At 35.0% G+C, this 20,310-nt stretch overlaps 1 protein-coding gene across 1 annotated transcript in view; it reads left to right on the top strand.

The window, feature by feature from the left end:
• CADM2 (cell adhesion molecule 2) overlaps positions 1-20,310 on the top strand; it is a gene marked incomplete at its 5' end in the record, with an annotated part of 191,978 nt that overhangs the window by 69,283 nt on the left and 102,385 nt on the right. Inside the window, one exon of the mRNA XM_010005524.1 lies at positions 16,954-17,044. Coding sequence (XP_010003826.1) covers positions 16,954-17,044 — 91 coding nt within the window. The remainder of the gene's footprint in view (positions 1-16,953; positions 17,045-20,310) is intronic.

Here is a 20,310-nt window from a genome sequence, read left to right as displayed (position 1 = left end):
CCTGCTGGTATAAAGCAGAGTAATTTTAATAAAAAGCTACATTACAGGTTGCTCACTAAGAGAGTTTAGCCCAATATTTTTACTTGGCTGGTTGCATGTTTTTGTTGGAACATAGTTCCTACAATTACACATTCTGAATTAAAAAAAGGTGAAAATACATTAAATATATAATATGTCTGTGTGTGTACATGAATATATGAAAATATAATATATGAAATGTAATATATAATATCAATTCCTGTGAAATAAGGCGTTATTTTTTTTTTAAAGAAAAAAAGAAAAAAAGGTCATGCATAGTTAACTGTTAGACCCTTTGTCTATGGGGAATACCTAAAACACTATCAGCTACATATCAGAACAGTGTTCAGAGAAAAAAATGTGTCTTCCTTAAACCTTAATGTTTAATTCTAATTAATTAGTTACCTTTTAAATCTTAGGTGGCTGCTTAAGGTTACTGTTTATCTGAACCATGGACTTCTTGTCTTTTTGTAGCTCAGAAGGGGCAGATGTGTACCCATGAAAAAGCATACAAGATTGGACACTTCTTAGTTGTGATTACACACTGCCTTAATCTTTTTATGGACAGTCTGTCAAGAGATGCATCCCCAGAGTCAGGAAATGGTTTACTAACTAGGATAATGAGGTGTCACAGCCTTTCAGCTTTTCATTTATTTTTTTAACAGGCCCCCAGACTATTGAGCCAGCTCAAATAGATACAGATAGACTGTACATTGAGTCAAGAGTGAAAACAGCTGGAGCATTTGTAAGAACTGAAAGTTGTTTTGACTTTGCCGTGAGAGAAAATGTTTATCTAACTATATCTTTAGTCAATGAGCTTAAGCACACAATTCTATTATAAATTCTGATACAGTGAAAAGATGTGGATTTCCCAAGAGCACAGTTCTTTAGGGCCATGAGATAAAGAACTTGTTTGAGATTTGCACATCCATGACTGTGCAGTTCTCTATCCCAAATTAGCATTATTTGCTCTCTTGCTATAAAAATTTTATCTTAGAATGATTTGAGTGTTTGGGAACTGTGACACCTCAGAGACATAAAAGTTGTGGAAGGTGGCTGATAACTCAAGCTTAAGCCTTCTTCAAAGAGTAACATGATGGCCCAGATGCAGCTGCACATTCTATTGCATACTGTTCATAACAAAAGACAAAGGAAATTTCCCGTTGAGGAAACAGAATTGTTTTGTTCAAAACAGATAGATTCCTAATGTTTTTGTGGGTTTTAATGCTTTATTCTTAAGAGTTCTTCAACTCAGGTCTGAGAACAAGACAAATGTAGGATACGTGTTCTTTTTTTGAGGAAACAAGTCTGCTGTCGTCATCATATAGCTACCTAGACTCAACCTTTTGGAAGTCACTGAGTTATTATCAGACTGTCACCTCTTATCAGTCCTTCCACTAAGCATACCTGACAAAGCCAAATATGAATAATAGGCCACAAAAGGCAAACCCAGAACAGTTGTGGGGTTTTTTTTTGTGATTTGTCAGGACTGTGTGTGCTGTAAGAACAATCTCTTTGCTTCAAACTCCGGAGTGTTGTATTTTGCCCCAGCATTGGCCTTTCCCAGGCATATTTTGTACATGTGTCTTTTATCCTTAACAATGATGTATCCTTCCCATCCTGAGTTAATAGAAGTTAGTACCTGGCTAGCTTAAGATACCAGAATCTTGATCACCTGGGCTGGGCTGTAGCCACATTGTTTTCAAACATACTCTAGCTCTACAGAACAAGAGGCCTGGACCTTGGGTTATTACATCTCATCTTTCCAGGTGGGTTTCTCTGTCCAACCTTTATCTCACAACTGAGATGGTCTTATTGATTAAAGGCACTTTTTCCTGCTTAAAAAGCAAGAGGCCTTCTGTGTGATTTACAGACAGGACCTTGATCTCTCTCAAAATCTCCCACTCTGATCGTAGACTATCCCTGTAAGCCTAAGCAAGCAAGGATTTCCTTGACTTAAGTGAAAATCTACCAGCCATTTAAATCCATTAGAAGCTCATGAGGAAAAGCTAGATGATTTGTTAAATGGCTACCTGAATCTGACAGAGAGGTAATGGGGTCTTGCAACTGGTGCTCCCATCATTTAGAGGTCAACTATCTGAGTGGTGTTCCTTCTTTTCTCTTTCAATGAAGTTCTGCTGGATTGCCATGACCATGAGAATGAGAGAATTTCAAGATCTTCAGTTGATTCTTTATTCTATTGTGAGATAACTTTACCCTTTATATACATTCAGGTTTCCACCCAAGACCGGTGTTAAGATACTCTGTTAGTGTTTTCCCCAAACAGTTTTGTTTGTTGTTTTTATTAATTTGTAATATGAATAATAGTAAATATATCTCAATGTTATTTCAATACTTTGGTGACCAGCTTTTCAACTGTCTTCATTAAAGGAGGGATATTTCCATATTTACCAGTGTAAGATGCATTTTAAAATAGTAGTGATAAGAATGCAAATTAAAAGATAGAGGTTCAGTACCTGTACACTTTTACATATTGAAAAAAAGTAAATAAAAAGTTATTCTGTTTAATTATTTAGCTCAATAGTTATGCAAACACCATGCTAATAACTAAAATTTTCTTGTGTAAGTTTTTCGTATCAGTGAATGCTTGAAATAAACAAAACATAAAGGTTACTGTAAACAGTAAAGAATGATGTCTGTGAACATGAAAGTTCAGCGCCACAGTTTGCACATTTAAATGAGATCAATTAGGTTAATTATGGATGAAAAAAAATAAATCAATTATTTAAATGCAAAATTATTTAAAAACTTTCATCTTTCGAAGGGGATACCTAGTTCAAAGTGTTAATGTACAATCCTGACCTTTCCCATCTGGAGGCTTAAATTCAAATATGGTTTACAACTGAAATATAATCTAATCTAATTTATTTATCTCTAAAATAATTTGTAGGAAAATCCACAGAGTCGATTCTCTATTCTGCATAGAAACTTTAAAATGTGGTGTGAGCAGGTTATTCCATTTACTTGTGTTTAAGAGACGGCTCAAGAAGGTTTCCAAGGAAATTTGTGAGGGACTGTGTAATATTAAAAGTAGGATTTTTAGGAAATAAATATAAAATCATTGTAATTCCATTACAGAAGAGTAAGCCCTTAGGCATAATAAAGACAACCTATGGTAAAAGGACTGAAAAGAGGGAAGGCATGGCTACACTGGTAAATGGAACACAGCAAAGTCATCCCCAAACCTATTTGAAATACATGTTTGAACTGCTCAGTGCTTTACCATGTGGAGATGCTAGCTTTCGTCAATGTGGTGACATTTCCAAATTAATGAGCACTAGTGGGATAGCAACTGTTTACTGTCTGGAGGGGAGGCTGGGAACAGAACCTTTCAGAGCTTGCTGTAGGTATTTGAGGTTGTATATTTAATTTGCTCACAGCTGGCCATGTACCACTGTCATCACTAGAAATCCTCACAGTGAGGCAGTCAAACCACTGTAAGATATTCTTAGGTGGACATAAGAAAGAGAAGAATTTATTTCATCTACTTGAAAAGACCACAAAACTAGTGTAATAGAGTAAAAAAGGCAGCGCAGACAATTTCCTGGAATTATAAAGCTTTCTCTACATAAGGAGGTAAGTTCCAGAAATAATGATCTAGTACAGACAACCCAGCAGCAGTATCCCCAAGACTGACTGATGTTTTTTGAAGCTCATAATCTATGTAACAATCATTTACTATAAAAGGGATTTAAACAATACTTTCTCTGCATTGTATTTGATGAGATGAATGCCTACATGGATATAATGTGAATATATTAGATTATCTGTGTTAGAGATATGTAGCAGAAGGTTGAAAGTGTCATTTATATTTGTAAGAAATTAGTTAAATTTTCATGCCCTGATACTACTGCTTAGTTATTTTTATATTGATTGAACTTTGATTGTGTCCAATATCTGATATGAATGTCAGAGAAAGGCTTGAGAGAGTATTTGGATATGCTGAGCATCCAGAGCTCTTCTTTCCTCCTTCAGCAGTTTTGGATGTGCTGTAATTCTCAAACCATATTCAATATAATTTTAGTCAGACATACCAGAAGACTGAAGGCCTTAAGCTAAAGCAAGTGAAGATACAGAACATAAAACTACGTTGAAGGGTCATGCACAGACTCAGAGCTAGTCATTTGTTGATAATATTTGTGATTTAGCCAGAAGACTTTTTTTCCTCTTGCTTTTTTTCTTTTTACTCCTTTTAGGTGACATGGCAAAAATTAAATAAAATACAAATAAGTTTGAGAGAGCACAGTGTAAGTCAATGGAGATGTTAAATGAAAAAGAGAGGTTTACATATCTGCAGAGACCGGCATATTGGAGATGGTTTAGACTGAAGCAGTGGCATGACAGAAATAATTAAGCAAGATAAAAGTTGTAAAACTAAGCTTCATTGGCTTGCATTCACTGAAGAAAACAGAACTGAGTTGCCAAAGAAAATATTATTTCTACTATTATTCCTGTGTGGATAGTACTTAATGGATAGAGACACAAGTGACCCATTCTGCAAAATCATGTAAAAGGGAATAGCTGTATCTAGTACTCACTGTCTTCATGAAGTGGCAAACATTTAGAACTGTGGTGACAGTGCCACTCTGTCTGCCACTTAATTCAGCAGAGTCTACCAAGATATGCTACGATATGCTCACATTTATCTCTGCCAGTCTTAAGAACAAGCACAAAGTAGGTAAGAATGATCAATTAACATAGTAAATGACAAAGGAAGGGTAAGGTTTTAACACATTTTGAATGGAGCTGAGAGGAACAGTGGAGCTTTGGTAGCATACCTCCATCTTTTCTTTCACCTTCCTCAAACCCCAAGCCACATATTATGTACTGTCACAATTTAATTGTTTGTTGTTTTGTTTTTTTGTTGTTTTTTTTTTTTTCTTTTTAGAAATTATGATGAAGCAGTCTTTTATGACTGACAGGTGAGATGTTGAAACAGGTACAACTAGTATATTTAACAAAGTACCAGATAATCAGTGTTCACAGAATTAGTAACCTAAAGGGTTTCCGGCAAGGTTGGTGCTTGAATTAAGGCACTTATGAATTATGAGTGTCAGGAGGGAATATTTCACTGATCAAACTTTCTTTTCCCCACATTGGAATTTGGCTTGCTGTTTTGCATCCAGGGGAGTGTTTTTATGCTCTTCTGATACAAACTGTTAATACTTTTTTTTTTTTTTTTCCCAACATAGTTTTCTAAATTAAATAAAAGAGATGAGATAAAGGATGACATAATGTTCATCAAAGAACCTCACATAGCAAAGGAGCCATATACTGTTTCAGGTCCTGTTTGACAGTAATGTAGTTTTTAAAGGAGTGCAAAAAGAAAGTATAGAAATATTCATGTGGATATGATGCCAAGTATTCACCTTTATCAAACCTTTTAGGACCAGAAGAAATGGATGCAAGCTGCACCAGGGCAGGTTTAGGTTAGATATTAGGAAGCATTTCTTCACTGAAAGGTTGTCAAGCATTAGAATAGTTTGCCCAGGGCAGTGGTAGAGTCACCACCTCTGGAGACATGTAGACCTGGTGCTTAGGAACGTTTTTTTTTTTTTTTTTCCCAACATAGTTTTAAACTAAATTAAAAGAGATGAGATAAAGGATGACATAATGTTCATCAAAGAACCTCACATAGCAAAGGAGCCATATACTGTTTCAGGTCCTGTTTGACAGTAATGTAGTTTTTAAAGGAGTGCAAAAAGAAAGTATAGAAATATTCATGTGGATATGATGCCAAGTATTCACCTTTATCAAACCTTTTAGGACCAGAAGAAATGGATGCAAGCTGCACCAGGGCAGGTTTAGGTTAGATATTAGGAAGCATTTCTTCACTGAAAGGTTGTCAAGCATTAGAATAGTTTGCCCAGGGCAGTGGTAGAGTCACCACCTCTGGAGACATGTAGACCTGGTGCTTAGGAACGTGGTTTAGTGGTGAGCTTGTGGTGTTAGGTCTAAGGACTGGATGAGCTTGGAGGTCTCTTCCAGCCAAAGTTCATTCTGTGTGAACTATTTAAAAAATATTGTAAAGATTAATTTTACAGTATTGTTGAATGCACTTATTGCAATTCAATACCATTGCCATGATACAACCTTTTGATCTAGATTGTCTCACCCACAAATGCTAATAATTAAATATTTTGTGACATACATAATACTGAGTTTTTCTCTCATGGGTTTAAGCAATGAGTAGTTCATTATATTCTGAAGCAGAGTATCAAACTTACTGCATCTCTCAGGGTAAGTTGATGAAGTTAACAGCTGTAGGATGCACGCAGCTTGTAAGTGTAAAAGCTATTAAAAACGTTGAGCACTTTCACAGAGCTGATTAGAATACTTCTCTCTCCTCTTTCAGACCTCATTTGGACTATCCAATATGAATATTTATTTTTGTACATAGCAGAGTAGTTTTTCTTTGGAATTTACTTTAAAACTCTTTTTTTTCCTAAGCTTAATTACTTAGGGTTTTGTTGTTTGTTGTTTTGGGGTTTTTTTTATGGGATAAAGTTGCAGAGGAATACAGAATTGTCAAGGAGTTTTGTAATTTCCATCCATATATAAAAATTTTCGCGGTTTCTGGAAAAAAAAAACCAAGCCTTAAACTGTCCTACTCCAGTACTAATTAATCTAGAAAGTAGATACGTCATCATTTTCAATGGTATCTGCTTATTTTATCTTTGCATCTGGAAAGGATGGAAAGGTTCCAAGAAAATAAGAAAGAAAAAGCATGATGCAAAATGTAGAAGGCTGTGACATAAATAGATTTCACAAGCATGCTTTTTGAAAAGAAGATCTAGATTGTCTCACCCACAAATGCTAATAATTAAATATTTTGTGACATACATAATACTGAGTTTTTCTCTCATGGGTTTAAGCAATGAGTAGTTCATTATATTCTGAAGCAGAGTATCAAACTTACTGCATCTCTCAGGGTAAGTTGATGAAGTTAACAGCTGTAGGATGCACGCAGCTTGTAAGTGTAAAAGCTATTAAAAACGTTGAGCACTTTCACAGAGCTGATTAGAATACTTCTCTCTCCTCTTTCAGACCTCATTTGGACTATCCAATATGAATATTTATTTTTGTACATAGCAGAGTAGTTTTTCTTTGGAATTTACTTTAAAACTCTTTTTTTTCCTAAGCTTAATTACTTAGGGTTTTGTTGTTTGTTGTTTTGGGGGTTTTTTTATGGGATAAAGTTGCAGAGGAATACAGAATTGTCAAGGAGTTTTGTAATTTCCATCCATATATAAAAATTTTCGCGGTTTCTGGAAAAAAAAAACCAAGCCTTAAACTGTCCTACTCCAGTACTAATTAATCTAGAAAGTAGATACGTCATCATTTTCAATGGTATCTGCTTATTTTATCTTTGCATCTGGAAAGGATGGAAAGGTTCCAAGAAAATAAGAAAGAAAAAGCATGATGCAAAATGTAGAAGGCTGTGACATAAATAGATTTCACAAGCGCTTTTTGAAAAGAAGAAAAAAAAAAAAAAAAGAAAAAAACCCTCAACACAAAAAAACCCAGACAAAACCAGATAGAAAATAAATGAATTAGTCTCTGAAGAAATACTTCAAAAATCTTATAATCTGGCAGTCATTTATTACTAGATAGCAATAAGCTTTTATTATTGGACTGTTAGATTTTTATAACATTTTTAAAAATGAGAGCACCAGAACTGTTGTTGTTCACTGCCACAATAAATTATCAGTGAAATTTATGGAAGCTTTTCAATATTCAGAAGGTTTGTGGTCATAAAATAAAACTATGAAATAAAGACATGCTGTTGGTAGCTCATAATTTAGCTGAATGTGTAAGAAGAAAAGTGTGTTGTGATGAATGAATCCTACTGATGTGGACTCTGGGCCAAAGAGGAAATGGTGGTTAGTGTGCAAAAAATTGAACAAGGTAAATAAATTAATTACAAATGGCAGAGTACACCTGAGTATTATAGATCCAGACAGGAGATGCTGCTGCACACAGTGGTATGATTACATCAGAACTTAAACTGGTCTGGGATCAGTCAATGGGTAGCAGCAGGAAGCTGAGGGGGAATACAGTTCTGTCCCTTTTGGTGACAAAAGAGATTTTTGAGTTTTCCTGGGAGGTGGGAATTGCTGGCTATGCAGACAGCTTAGAACAACAACCTTCAGGGAAAGAAACCTACCTAATTTTGTGAAGAGGATAGTGATCTTATGATCCATTGCTCTTGGGACGCTTGTAAAAAATAATACATCAAGTTATGGCGAGAGAAGAGTGAAATGAGCCTCCCTAGCCAACCAAAGTAGCATTTCATATATAGCAACAAAGCACAACCAGATGGCTGAGAACATGAAACTCTTCCTGTTATTCCTAGAAATCCCAATAAAATTTCATCTAGAGAAGGAGAGAAACCTCATTCCAGTACCTCTGCTAAATGATTTGGCAGCCATGATATGCATGCTACACCATAGGAAGAGCCAATGTATTTTGTTCTGTGGACTGCCTGAAGCTCCAATGAGTGTTTTCTGAACTGGCAGGAACTTAATAAGACACATTCCTTGTTGTTTTCATTTAGTCAGTTGTTTTGTCATCCAGTAACACCTCCCCACTTGGGAAGGGTAATCAGGAAAAAGAAACAAGACCCTCAGATTGAAATAGAAACAGAGTGAATAAAATAGTATTTAAAACTAATGCCGACACTAATATAAATTTAAAATACACAAAATAATATTCATCAAATACTGTGAGCACTACAGCTCCAGTGAAAGCATGATAGTTACAACAAATGGGAAAGTAGGCCTAGCAAGCAGAAGGACCAGCAAGATCCTCCAGGAACGGCAGCCATTGAGGAAGAGCCCCATCCCCAGCAAATTTCCCAGTTTACAGGGAGAGTGATTTTTATGCTATGGAATACTTCTGTTGGCCAACTTGGGTCAGCTTCCCTGGTATTTGATCCTCCTTGCTATAGCACCTGGCTAACTCAAAACTGCTGAAGGCCTTGATCACTATGGAAACCTGCATACAATGGCTAGTCATGAACTGAAATGAGGTGTTTTATCAACTTTGTTCTCATGGGATCAGGTGCTGCAGTCTTCTCAAAAACGCAGCTTCGCTGAACAGAAAATTGATTCTATAAGTCTATTCCAGTGAAAACAGGACACTTGTATTGCTTAGTGTCCATGAAGGTAAAACTTGGCATTCATGGGAAGCTCACTGAGCACAGCAGGAAGAACTGCTCTGTCACACAATCATAGCTCTCTTCCTGAATGGGTCCAGCATTTCGTATTATTTGATCCAGTGCAGAATTACATTGTTAAACAAAGCCTTTTCTTACTAGCAGTACTTTTAAGCCTTTTAAAATCACAGTGTATAAAAGAAAACTTCTAGTCACAAAAGGTAATAAAAAACATCTAGTGATTGTCCTAAAAGATAAAATAAGAAGTTCATATCAATGTTTTTAGAAGGAGAGATTTGAATAACACTTGTAGCACATCCTGATGTATTATGAGCACTCGCTTCCTCTGACCAACCCAGCAGCTGATATATTTGTCCCTGCCTGTATCAGTGTCTTTCCTGTTGAAATAATTTGCACTCAAATAGAAAATCCAACAAGGATCACAGAATTCATTACAACAAACTCAGCTTCTTGCTGCAGGTGGAGAGATGTTCATAGCACAAGCTACAGAGAATTGCCTTCAAAGAATACATGCATCAGAATCTAAGTATTTGAATGGAGGCCTAGGGTCAAATGGTGTTAATGAGCTGTTTTCAATTACCTAAAACATGAGTAGGGACAGGATTGTGTTTACCCGGATTTTGAACTAGGCACATGGTGATTTGGTTGCATGGAAACTAATCAGATGAGAGGGTGTTGTTTTGAAGGTTTATTAAGGTTTGTTATAATATTATATTGTATAGAGGTGTAATTTTTTGTTTGTAACAGCCAAACATATTTAAACAGCTGTGCTTCCTCTTCTTTCTACTATTTTCACTAGGTCTATCTCTTTGTGGTACTAGTTTGAATTTGAAAGACTAAGTGGGACATTGAGAAAAATAAAAAAAGCTGAGAATCCCTTGTGTTTTAAGAAAGGGAGGTTTAGACAGCCTATATCACACTGATGTGTGCCATGGAGGAAAGACCCTCACCCATGGATTTTTCTTTTTGAACCCCAAAGACTCATAAACTAAAATAATCCAAAAGATTAATCTTTCTCTATATAGTTTATATATATTGAGCCTTATAAATCACTTCACCAAATGGGACATTTTTTTTCTATGCCAGATCTTTGAATATCCTACAGACCAAAAAATATGTTTTCTGATGAAGGGACAACAGTGGAAGCCAAAAGAAATGTGATTTCTTCTTGATACTGTCACCCATTTCCTTAGAATTATGTGAACCAACCTTTAGTACATGAGTACTTTATGTACTGATTATTATTTAAACAGAAAATAACTTATTTTATATTTTTAGTTGGATTGCTTTGATCATGACAAAAACATGGTCAACAGGTACAAAAAGAAGATCTAAAAGTTTTGCAAAATCACTGCATAGCATGCAAAACTGTGAATGGTTAATACTACAGGAGATTGTCATTGAAACTTTGTAGAACCCACATCATGCATTAAACACATTTAAAACCCAAAAAACTTGAAGGGCCACTGCAATTCATATGAAAAAAAAAAGTGCAAATACAAATGCAGTAGCTGAATATATAGCTGTTGCCAGTTTGGAAAAGGCCTTCTTAAGTTTGAGCTGTTATTAGTAAAATATCTAATATATTCTTCTGGCATTGTGGTTACATTTAGTGATGTTTAATTGTGGGTTTTTTTTTTAAATTATTGAAATTGCTTAAGCATTACAACTGTTGACATCTTTAACAAGTAAGAAGGATACTTGAAGTTCTCTAACTCAAAGGCCTTTGAAAACCTTTTAGTAATTTTTTTACATGTAAAGTCCTAGAATGGATGTACTAAAGGCATTTGATGCTGGGTGTTGACAGAACATTCAGTTAAGCATTCTAGGATATATGTAGGGAACATCATTAAAGTTTTATAGGGTTTTCTTTCTATTAATATCCTAATTAACTTTAGAAAACTTTTTAAAATCTAAGTTGACTGGTATATTCCATGTTATGTGTTTACTGAATGTAAATAGGGATGATTTGCACAGTAGTGAGTTAGTTAGTTGTGGAGTTCTAATTTATAATGTTGAATGGATTAAAAATTTTCTACTACCTGTTCTTTTTTAGTGTGTCAGAAAATCCCATTTATCCAAACTAGGACATAGGTAGGAAAAAAGCTTTTTCAGATTCAAACTTAATCTTAGTTCAAAACTAGAGTGGAAGGGAGATCCTAGAATACATGGTAGACTTCCTATATATCATGGGAGGTCAGCACACAACTTCTTGCACTCAAAGTCAGACCAAACTCTTAATCCACAGACTCCGAAGAGTTGAATGTTCTATTCAGTGAATTACTGTCAAATAAGTATTTTGCTGGATCTGATCTACTTTATGTGAATACTTCAGTACTCAGTGGAGTAAGGAATATCTTTGTCTCATAAATAGTTGCACAGGCTCTGTCTAAAGAACTAGTCTTGGTGTGCTCATTACGACTTCTCATAAAAATCAAATTGCCTTTAAGTGAGGGAGCATTGAAATGGCTTCTTAAGACTTTTGGGTGTAACAGCCCTCTAAAATGTAGAATGCTGAAGTACAGGACCCTTCTTCAGGGATTAATAACACCGTCTCTATAAGGAAAAGGAAGGAGGTGTTTTTATTCCATTCTGCTTCCTGAAATTTTAGCCACAGAGGAAGATATTTGTGAAGCCGAGTTTAAATTTCATATTAAGTTATTGCATTTATTTAAAAAAAAATATTTCTATAATTCTGCAGAGAGCTTGAAAGTGATAAGCCAATTTGGATCTCCACATCTCATACGATATTCCAATGTAAATTTTTGCAGAGGACAACTGCGGAGACTTTTTCTGTTAGTCCTCATTTCCCTGGAATCCCAACAAAGGCTAAGATTTGAGCAACACAGAGATTTGCCTTGTAAAAAAATGTGCAGTGCAGTCTTGTGGCAAGTATTGTTTATATTACAGCTAAACATATATATATATATATACACCTCTCAGTTCTCTGGAGAAAAGACTGATGCACGCATCTTTGGATAGATGCATTTCCAGCTTTATTTGAGTTCTACTGACTTTGAGATGACTAGTGTTTCTACATCAGAGTAGTCTACTACTTCCAATAGTTATTTCTTAAAAGTCTCAACAAAATGTATGTACTTCAGCCACCCTGACATCTGCCCAAGAGGTGGTCTTATTTCTTGTTTGTAAGATTGTAATAACATTAACTGAAGATTTTTTACATTAGGGATAGATTATTTGGTAAGATAACATGATGTAATCATAATATCACCCTAATAACATCCTTTTGTCTCACAAAATTATTTTTCTTATGAATTCTGGTAATTCCCATGCACTTTTTAATAATTAATGCCCTAGGATGCATAGGGGTCTTATTTTGATACAGTTACTCAACCAGTAGCTGGGAATTTCATTTAAAAATATACACAGAAGCTTTGGTAATTCAGTGTGCTACAAACTGAAGGGACAGAGGACTTCTGAAGTTACACAGGAAAAAGAAATCAGATTACTTTTTTAGTGTCTGGGACTAAGAAGAATCTAGTATTTATTTTCTGATTCTGTTTGTGACCTGCTTTATGATCTTAAGCAAATTTTCTTTTATTAATTTGGTTTCTGATTTTACATTGTGGTTGTCAAGGCTTTATGCATACAGTTTAACATAACTTATCATATGGGAATCTTCCAGCAGCTCCCATGTGATTACTTTACATTAGGAAATCTATGTGAAGAAATTTCTATTAAGAAATTTAACCCTGCATGTAGCCTTTTAGGAGCTTGGTGGATTAATAATATAAATGCGTAATGGAATCTTTCTTACTTCAAGCAATGTAAAAATAGCAAGTGAATTTGAAAAAAAACCACCACATACCTTTTAACATTGAAGATCTGATTAACAGCAAAGGTCTGGTGACTGATAAGAAACAGCTTTAATTTTAAATAGCTTCAAAGAGATTAAATCAATCAGTAAAGCAGTGCCACAAGTTATTAATGTTGCCAGTTGTTATTGCTAAGAGTACAACAAAAATCATGTGCTGAAGTGTTTAATTTCTTCATATATCAGATAACATTAATTACTGGTGTAAACTGAAATCAATTTTCCACATGCATTCACTGATTTTGTATGTTGCTGAATAAAGATTCTACTAACCTATCAAAAATAGATAAATCTTCCTAAAGCTTTGAAATGGCTTCCCTGGTCTTGTGCAATAATATGTACCCAAATTCTAGAAAGATGGATGAAATAGAATCACTCGGTGGAACTTTTGCCTTTGGTCTGCTGGAAGTGGAAAGGATATATATACATGAAAAAAATGAACCAACAAACCATGCCATAGTTTTAATCTGTAACCACTTCTTAGCTTTAATTTCCAAGAAAAAGGCAGATTCTTGGCACATAGGAGGTAGAAGGTATCTTGTTATGTGTCTGAAGATGTGTTTGAATCTCAGTTCAGATTTGTGCTAGCAGTCAATTTCAGCTCATAAGTGCTTTGTTATTCAAGCTAAAGACCAAACAGCTAAAAAGCAAACAGCTCTCATGCTGATAGAGGTGCATGTAAATAAATAAGTCACTGAGTATTGAAAACGGAATGTTTAACTGTGAAGGCTTCCTGTATTACCTAGACTCACATAAACCACTATTGTGGGTTTTTTTCAACTGGATTTTCACAATTATTCTTCTTTTTGGAATGTTCATCTTTTCTGTAGTGTCCTTGGAACTCAGGTTAAGGGCTTGTTTGTAGGTATTGTAAAGAAATTTTAGTCACCAACCCCTTGTTTATTAGAATTCTTATTGAAATGCTGATCTACAGTATTTTATTACTATGACAGTACCAAGTCAAATCCTAAGAAAGGATGCTCATTATTATAGTTCTGGTAAGTTTAACTGATGTAAATTTCTGTACTTCTACTGACTTCAAAGTAGGAACAACAAATGATCTGAGCCAAAAGCCTTGATCTTACTCCTGTTGTTTTTTTTGTTTATAAAAGTAGAGGGGTTTTTTACTGTCTACATTACTTATAACAAGCTGGTGAGGATATCAGAAAATAAATCAATCTCTCCTACAGTATTACTGTTCTTGATTTGTTTTTCTTTCTTTGGATTTTGCTTTCTAGTGGTGATGATGTTTGCTGGAGATTAGGTGATGTTCCACTTGTTATGATTAATATTTCTGAGTGTGACAGGTTAAAGCTTACAGTATTTATAGAGTACATTTATACTTGTCAAATTCTTCTAAAATGCACAGTCCTAGCAGGAGGTATTATTTTTTAACATCATTTTGTGTTCTGGAAAAATATCAGTCAATGAGCTTTTACTGTCTTTGTTAAAATAACGTATTTGGGTTAGTTTTGATGCAATTATTTTAAAGATAATATTCTCATTTTAAATATTGGTGTGAATGTGAAAGTGAAGGACAAGTTTGTTGGAGAAGTTTTCCCCTCATAAGTGTACACTTGAATTCTGGAGAGAATTCGAGCAAAGCAGGAAAATAAAGTGGAAACTGTAACATTGAGAATGAAGAACCCAAAATGGAATATCAACTAGTTTTTGAAAAAGGACTGTTACTAAAATACCAAAATTGTCAATTGTGAGCTTCCCTAAACTATATATTGAATAAATACTTGCATTTCCTCTTTTAAAGAAACAACTAGTTACTGGACAAGTGAATTAATAGGGAAAAACCACAAAGGAATGAATTGAGCACGAGGGAGTGGAACATAAATATAAGACCTTTCTTATTCTGTGATAATAAGTTCTGTTTATAAGTGTGTGGAGAACAGAAAGCTGTCTGGAGCATTAAATAAACTAGGAATGGGAATTTCAGTTTGGGGCAGACAACACTGCATTGATCCATGCAAATGAAATCTTAATTGTCTGAAGTCCCTTCTGCTGTTTTATGTGGGTCATTTATAATAATGTGTAGAATGCTGATAATTTCTTAAATATTTAAGCCAGTAATGCTAGCTAGATGAGCTTTTAATTTCTTTCTTCACCTATGTCTATCATGACTACTTCCATCAAATTTTAGCTGCGTCTCATATTTCTCTGGAAACCTCTTGATCTCATTGCATTAGTTGCCTCCCTGGATAAAGTCTTCATGTATTACAATCTGATACTGATGTGTTCCTCTCGTTCAATATGGTCAAGAGAGTAATTTATTCATCTTTAATAGCATGATGGAAATCACAGAAGGACTTGATGCCCTGATTTATTAAGGCACTTAAGGTCAGTGCCTTAAGCATGTGCTAAAAATTAAGCAATGCCAGCACGACCTCCAAAGGATTAGTCACCTGCATAATGATTTGCAGGGTCCTTAAAAATCTAGACTTGTGGAACAGATTTGCTACTGGTATAAGGTTAACGAGGCTTTATTGAAAGCTAAATGTTGTTGGCAATGCTTTCAGTGGAATTATGACAAGTCTACACTAAGACTTCCCCTTTTCTTTTCTTCTGCCATCCCGATGCATTATGATATGCCAAAAATAAAAATCAAAGTTAGAAAAATGCCATTGATATTTTTAATTGTTTATATGCCACTTAGTGTTTAGCATCTCAGTAAGAAATTCTATTGTTACAGCATATAATTTTTTTCCATTTCATTTTGCAGGGTCATGTTGTCATGCTCTCTCACATTTGCTTGATTATAGGATATCTGTGGTGTCACTGCTACCTCCCTGCTAATGAAAATAGGAATTGTAAATTGGATGGGACAAAAGTTAGATACCCCAGATTTGCAGGTTGAAGTATTTATTGTGCTATAGATAAAGGTGTGTGCTTTGTATTAGGAAAATGGGGAGGAAATAAGAATTTATGTTTTTCTTGTTGAGTCTGAACATTTTTATCACTATGACTATGAACTCTTTTTTTTCCTTTTCCTAAGGAAATAAATGTTTTGTATAAACATTTTTTCCTTGTAAGATGTACCCCTCTAACTCACGTGAAATGTTTTGATTATGAGATTATATCCTTTCAGGCAACCTGGCAATTTTTTTTTTTTAAACTTAAAAGACCAACTGCAAATATTTCATTCTGCATTAATTGACAGTAGCTATATTGTCTGTCTTTTTACAATTAAAATTATATGTTTAATTGCAATGTATAGAAATATTTTACATTTTTAGGACAGATTGCAGACTACTTTAGGTAGTGCTCTTTCAGATATTTAAAACAGTCTCTTTGAAACTCATATTTTAAAAAATAATGTTCTGTTTTAGGCACAACAATATTGCATATCAGAAATAATATCTTGTAAAATGCTTGTAACAAGGTATTTTATCTGAAAACCCATTGTAGATTCCTTATGAGTTTCCAGCTTCTGCAACAATAAAAGTGTTCTTATTCAAATGTATATTATTGCGCTCATTCCTCTAATGGCATCATTCCATCATATCAACCTATAATCAGGCAAAGAAACCATTGCACAGAGTATTTGTTATTCATCCTCAATATTTTTTATTTTGTTATTAGATATCAGACCTTGGAATAGTCGTATGGAGTATTTGCATTGAGTACAGAGAGAAAACAGTTATTTGCTCTGAGTATACACGTGTTTTCTATTTATGTTTCCTTGGGATATAAAAAGTTACTGATTTAGTTCCATTGGTCATTTCTATTGTCTTCCTGAAGACAACAGAAATTGCACAAAGCTCCAGATGAAGCACCTCCAAATGTAAATTAAATATATGATGTAGTCTGTTGTAAATAGAGAAGAATGTACTCTTAGGTAATAAATCTTTTTTGTGTTTATCAACAAGATGTCTATTCTTTTTCTTCCTAGATACACCTTTAGTTAAAATCATTTCTTCCAATTCATGGCCTGAAGAAGGACAATCTATAATTTTGACTTGTGAATCCAAAGGAAAACCAGTGTAAGTGATTTAACAAGTAATATGCTTTATTATTTTCCTTATTCTGCTGTGATTGCAGTCTTCAGCTGCAGAAATCTGCTGGTTTTGTCTCGTCCTGGGATGGAAAATAATTTCTAGTATAGAAACACCTTAGAAGTCTGTCTTTATGAAGTGTCTATAGAGGATTAACATTTTATTTGCTCATTTATTTTAGTTTTCAATAAGAATTTCAGCTGTGAGATTGGGTTTTTTGGTTTTTATTTTATTTTTCAGTCAGCCTGAAAAGAGTGCAGGTTTAGTCAGTCATTCTTTACATCATTGAACTGATGACAGAATAGCAAATGTTTCATGAAAATCTTCTACATTAACTAGTTTCAGAGAATACATACTGAACTTTCTGGGTGCTTTAGCTGTCATTTACAGGGGAATTTGAAATTTAATGATATGTGGAAATTGGCTGTCTGTTTCTACCAGAATTGGAAAAGATGTAGCCTGCTTTAAGAATATAGAGTGTTTTGGTTGGAAATTAACTTCTCTGCCATAAATATTTTTAAAAGATACATCTGCAGAAATGTACTATTTAAATAGTCTTCACTGTTTAAAACAGTATCTTTTCAGCTAAGCTGTTAGATACTTACTCTTAAAGGTACATAAATAATCCAGTTGCCTAATATTAAGTAAATAAGAATCAATTTTATAAAATGCTGACATACTGGTAAAAAGATTTATATATAGTGTTATATGGAGTGGTGATACACAGCTTTAGAATGGTCTTGAAAATGAGAGTGCAATAACATTTTGGTCTAGAAAAGGTGCAGATTACAGGCCAAAAAAGGCATATAGGACTGAATTCTCCCTGGCATTACTTTATGATGATTTAGTGACTTTATGGAATTGCTTCATGCAAGAACTCGTAGTCGGATTTAGGTAAGGTCAGGCATTTTAGTCCAAAATTTCTGTTTGGAAAACATCTTCTGAGTTTAGTCTGTCATCATTGAATGTTCATAAATAATGTTATTTTTTGTATTATATGCCTGTACCATTATAAAGCAATGCCTCCTTTCAAATCTGGACTGGGCTGAGCAACTCAGCATCTAGATCATGCTTTTACCCTGCTTGAGACCAAGACACCTGAGATCTGTCCAGTTAGTCTCATATGGTGCTCAATGCAGTTCATCTTCTGTTTACACTTGTACTTCTGAAGTCATATGTGGGTTGAATCAGATAACTCTGTAGGTAACTCACAAAAATCCATTGTAAGCCATTTCTTGCTTTGATAATATTTTTTCATGATGGTTCAGTCAGATATAGGATATCATAAGGTATCGTAGAATGACAGGTTGGAAGGGACCTCAAGGATCATATGGTCCAACCTTTCATGGCAAAAGCACCATCTAGAAAAGATGGCCCACCACCCTGTCCAGCTGAGTCTTAGAAGAGTCCAGTGTTGGGGAACATACCACATCCCTGTGGAGGTTATTCCAATGGCTGGTTGATCTCATTGTGAAAAAAATTGCAGTAAAAATATGCAAAAATTTATTGTTCTTAGTGTTAGGAAAAAAAACAGAGCTAGAAAAACCAGCAGCATGAACTACAAGTGCTATGTGGCACTTGGACTGGCCTTTTGCTTCCAATGTCAAAATCATACTCCCAAGCTTTTGTATAGCTACCTCTGTACTTAGGGATACCAAGTACAGATATCTAAATACAGACATTTATATCAAATTTTCTATCTATTTTTAATTTTGGTCAGATGAATCTTGTACTTTGTCTACAGCTAATAACCACATTTTCATAATCTTCACAAAAAATGAGGGAATTTTTTTTTTTCATATGCCAAAGATGTTCAACTCTATTAACAAAAAAAAAAAGACAAAAAAAAAAAAAAAAAAAAAGAGAGAGAGAGAGAAGCAATTAATCCATTAATCCTCCCAGGTATTAGATTTTCCTCTAGACACCTTTATTTTTTAGTCCTTTCTGAAGGCAGTAAAAAAACTATACAAGTGTTGTGCTTTTACTTGACATACAAAAAATATCCTACATAGAACATGTAATACTGTAGATAGGCTTTATATGATACCATTAGGAAAATACTAGTTAAAATGTAATAATTAAAATGGAGGTTCAGTTGATGTCTTTACTGATTTATTTATTTATTTATTTATTAAAATGCTTACTTCCAGGTACATTTCTCTTGTATCCCAGAGCAAGTTTCACAAGCTTCAAAATTACATTTGAGATGAAAATGGAAAAAGAATGAAGCCAGGTTGTGACTGTGGTGATACTAATGATACTGATAGCTGCTGCAGAGCAATTCTTTTCCAAAAGGGAAAAGCAGAATGAGGCTAAAGCTAGAATGTGTTTACCCCATCTTATGTTTCATCATCAAGCTGTTCCTTGCAGGTATTCTGTTGCTCAAACCACATGCATCATGAATGCCCACATCCTGTATTTCAGATCAACAATGCAGTCGTAAGGAAAAGCCCGACCTAGCTTACTGTCTTGTGGATAGAATGGGAGGATAGCCTTGCTCAGACCTCTGGGGAATCAGCTGCCCTTATCATCTCCTGCTGCAACAGCATACAGCATAGAGATGAGGAGCAACTGTTTAGTAGGTCTTAGAATTGCAGATCTGCCCAGTTTAGGTTTCACAGTTTAGCAGGATCTGGGAAATTATAAACCTGTCAGTCTGACCTCAATACCAGGGAAGGTCATGGAGCAGATCATCTTGAGTCTTATTAGAAGACTTATAGAGAATAACCAGGGGATCAGGCCCAGTCAGCATGGGTTTATGAAAGGCAGGTCCTGCCTGACAAATCTGATCTCCTTTTATAACCTGCTGACCCAACTATTGGACGAGGGAAAGGCTGTGGATGTTGTCTATCTGGACCTCCAAAAAGCATTTGACACGGTTCCCCATAGAACTCTCATTAAAAAACTGGCTGCTCATGGCCTGGGTGAGCACATGATCTGTTGGATCAAGCACTGGCTGGACAGTTGGGCCCAAAGAGCTGTGGTCAGTGGAGTCAAATCCAGCTGCAGCCAGTCACAAGTGGTGTCCTCAGGGCTCAGTGTTGGGGCCGTTTCCATTTATCATCTTTATTGATGATCTTGGTAAGGACAAATTAAGTTTGCAGATGACACCAAGCTAGGCAGGAGTGTTGATCTGCATGAGGATAGGGAGGCTCTACAGAGAGACTTGGATAGATTGGATCGTTGAGCTAATGTTAATGGTCTGGGCTTCAACAAGGCCAAGTGCTGGGTCCTGCACTTGGGCCACAACAACC

The sequence above is a fragment of the Chaetura pelagica genome, unplaced genomic scaffold (genome assembly GCF_000747805.2).
Source record: "Chaetura pelagica isolate M959 unplaced genomic scaffold, ChaPel_1.0 scaffold39, whole genome shotgun sequence".
NCBI lineage: Eukaryota > Metazoa > Chordata > Aves > Apodiformes > Apodidae > Chaetura > Chaetura pelagica.
Note: the sequence above shows the minus strand (reverse complement) of the source record. Positions and strands in the feature narration are given on the sequence as shown.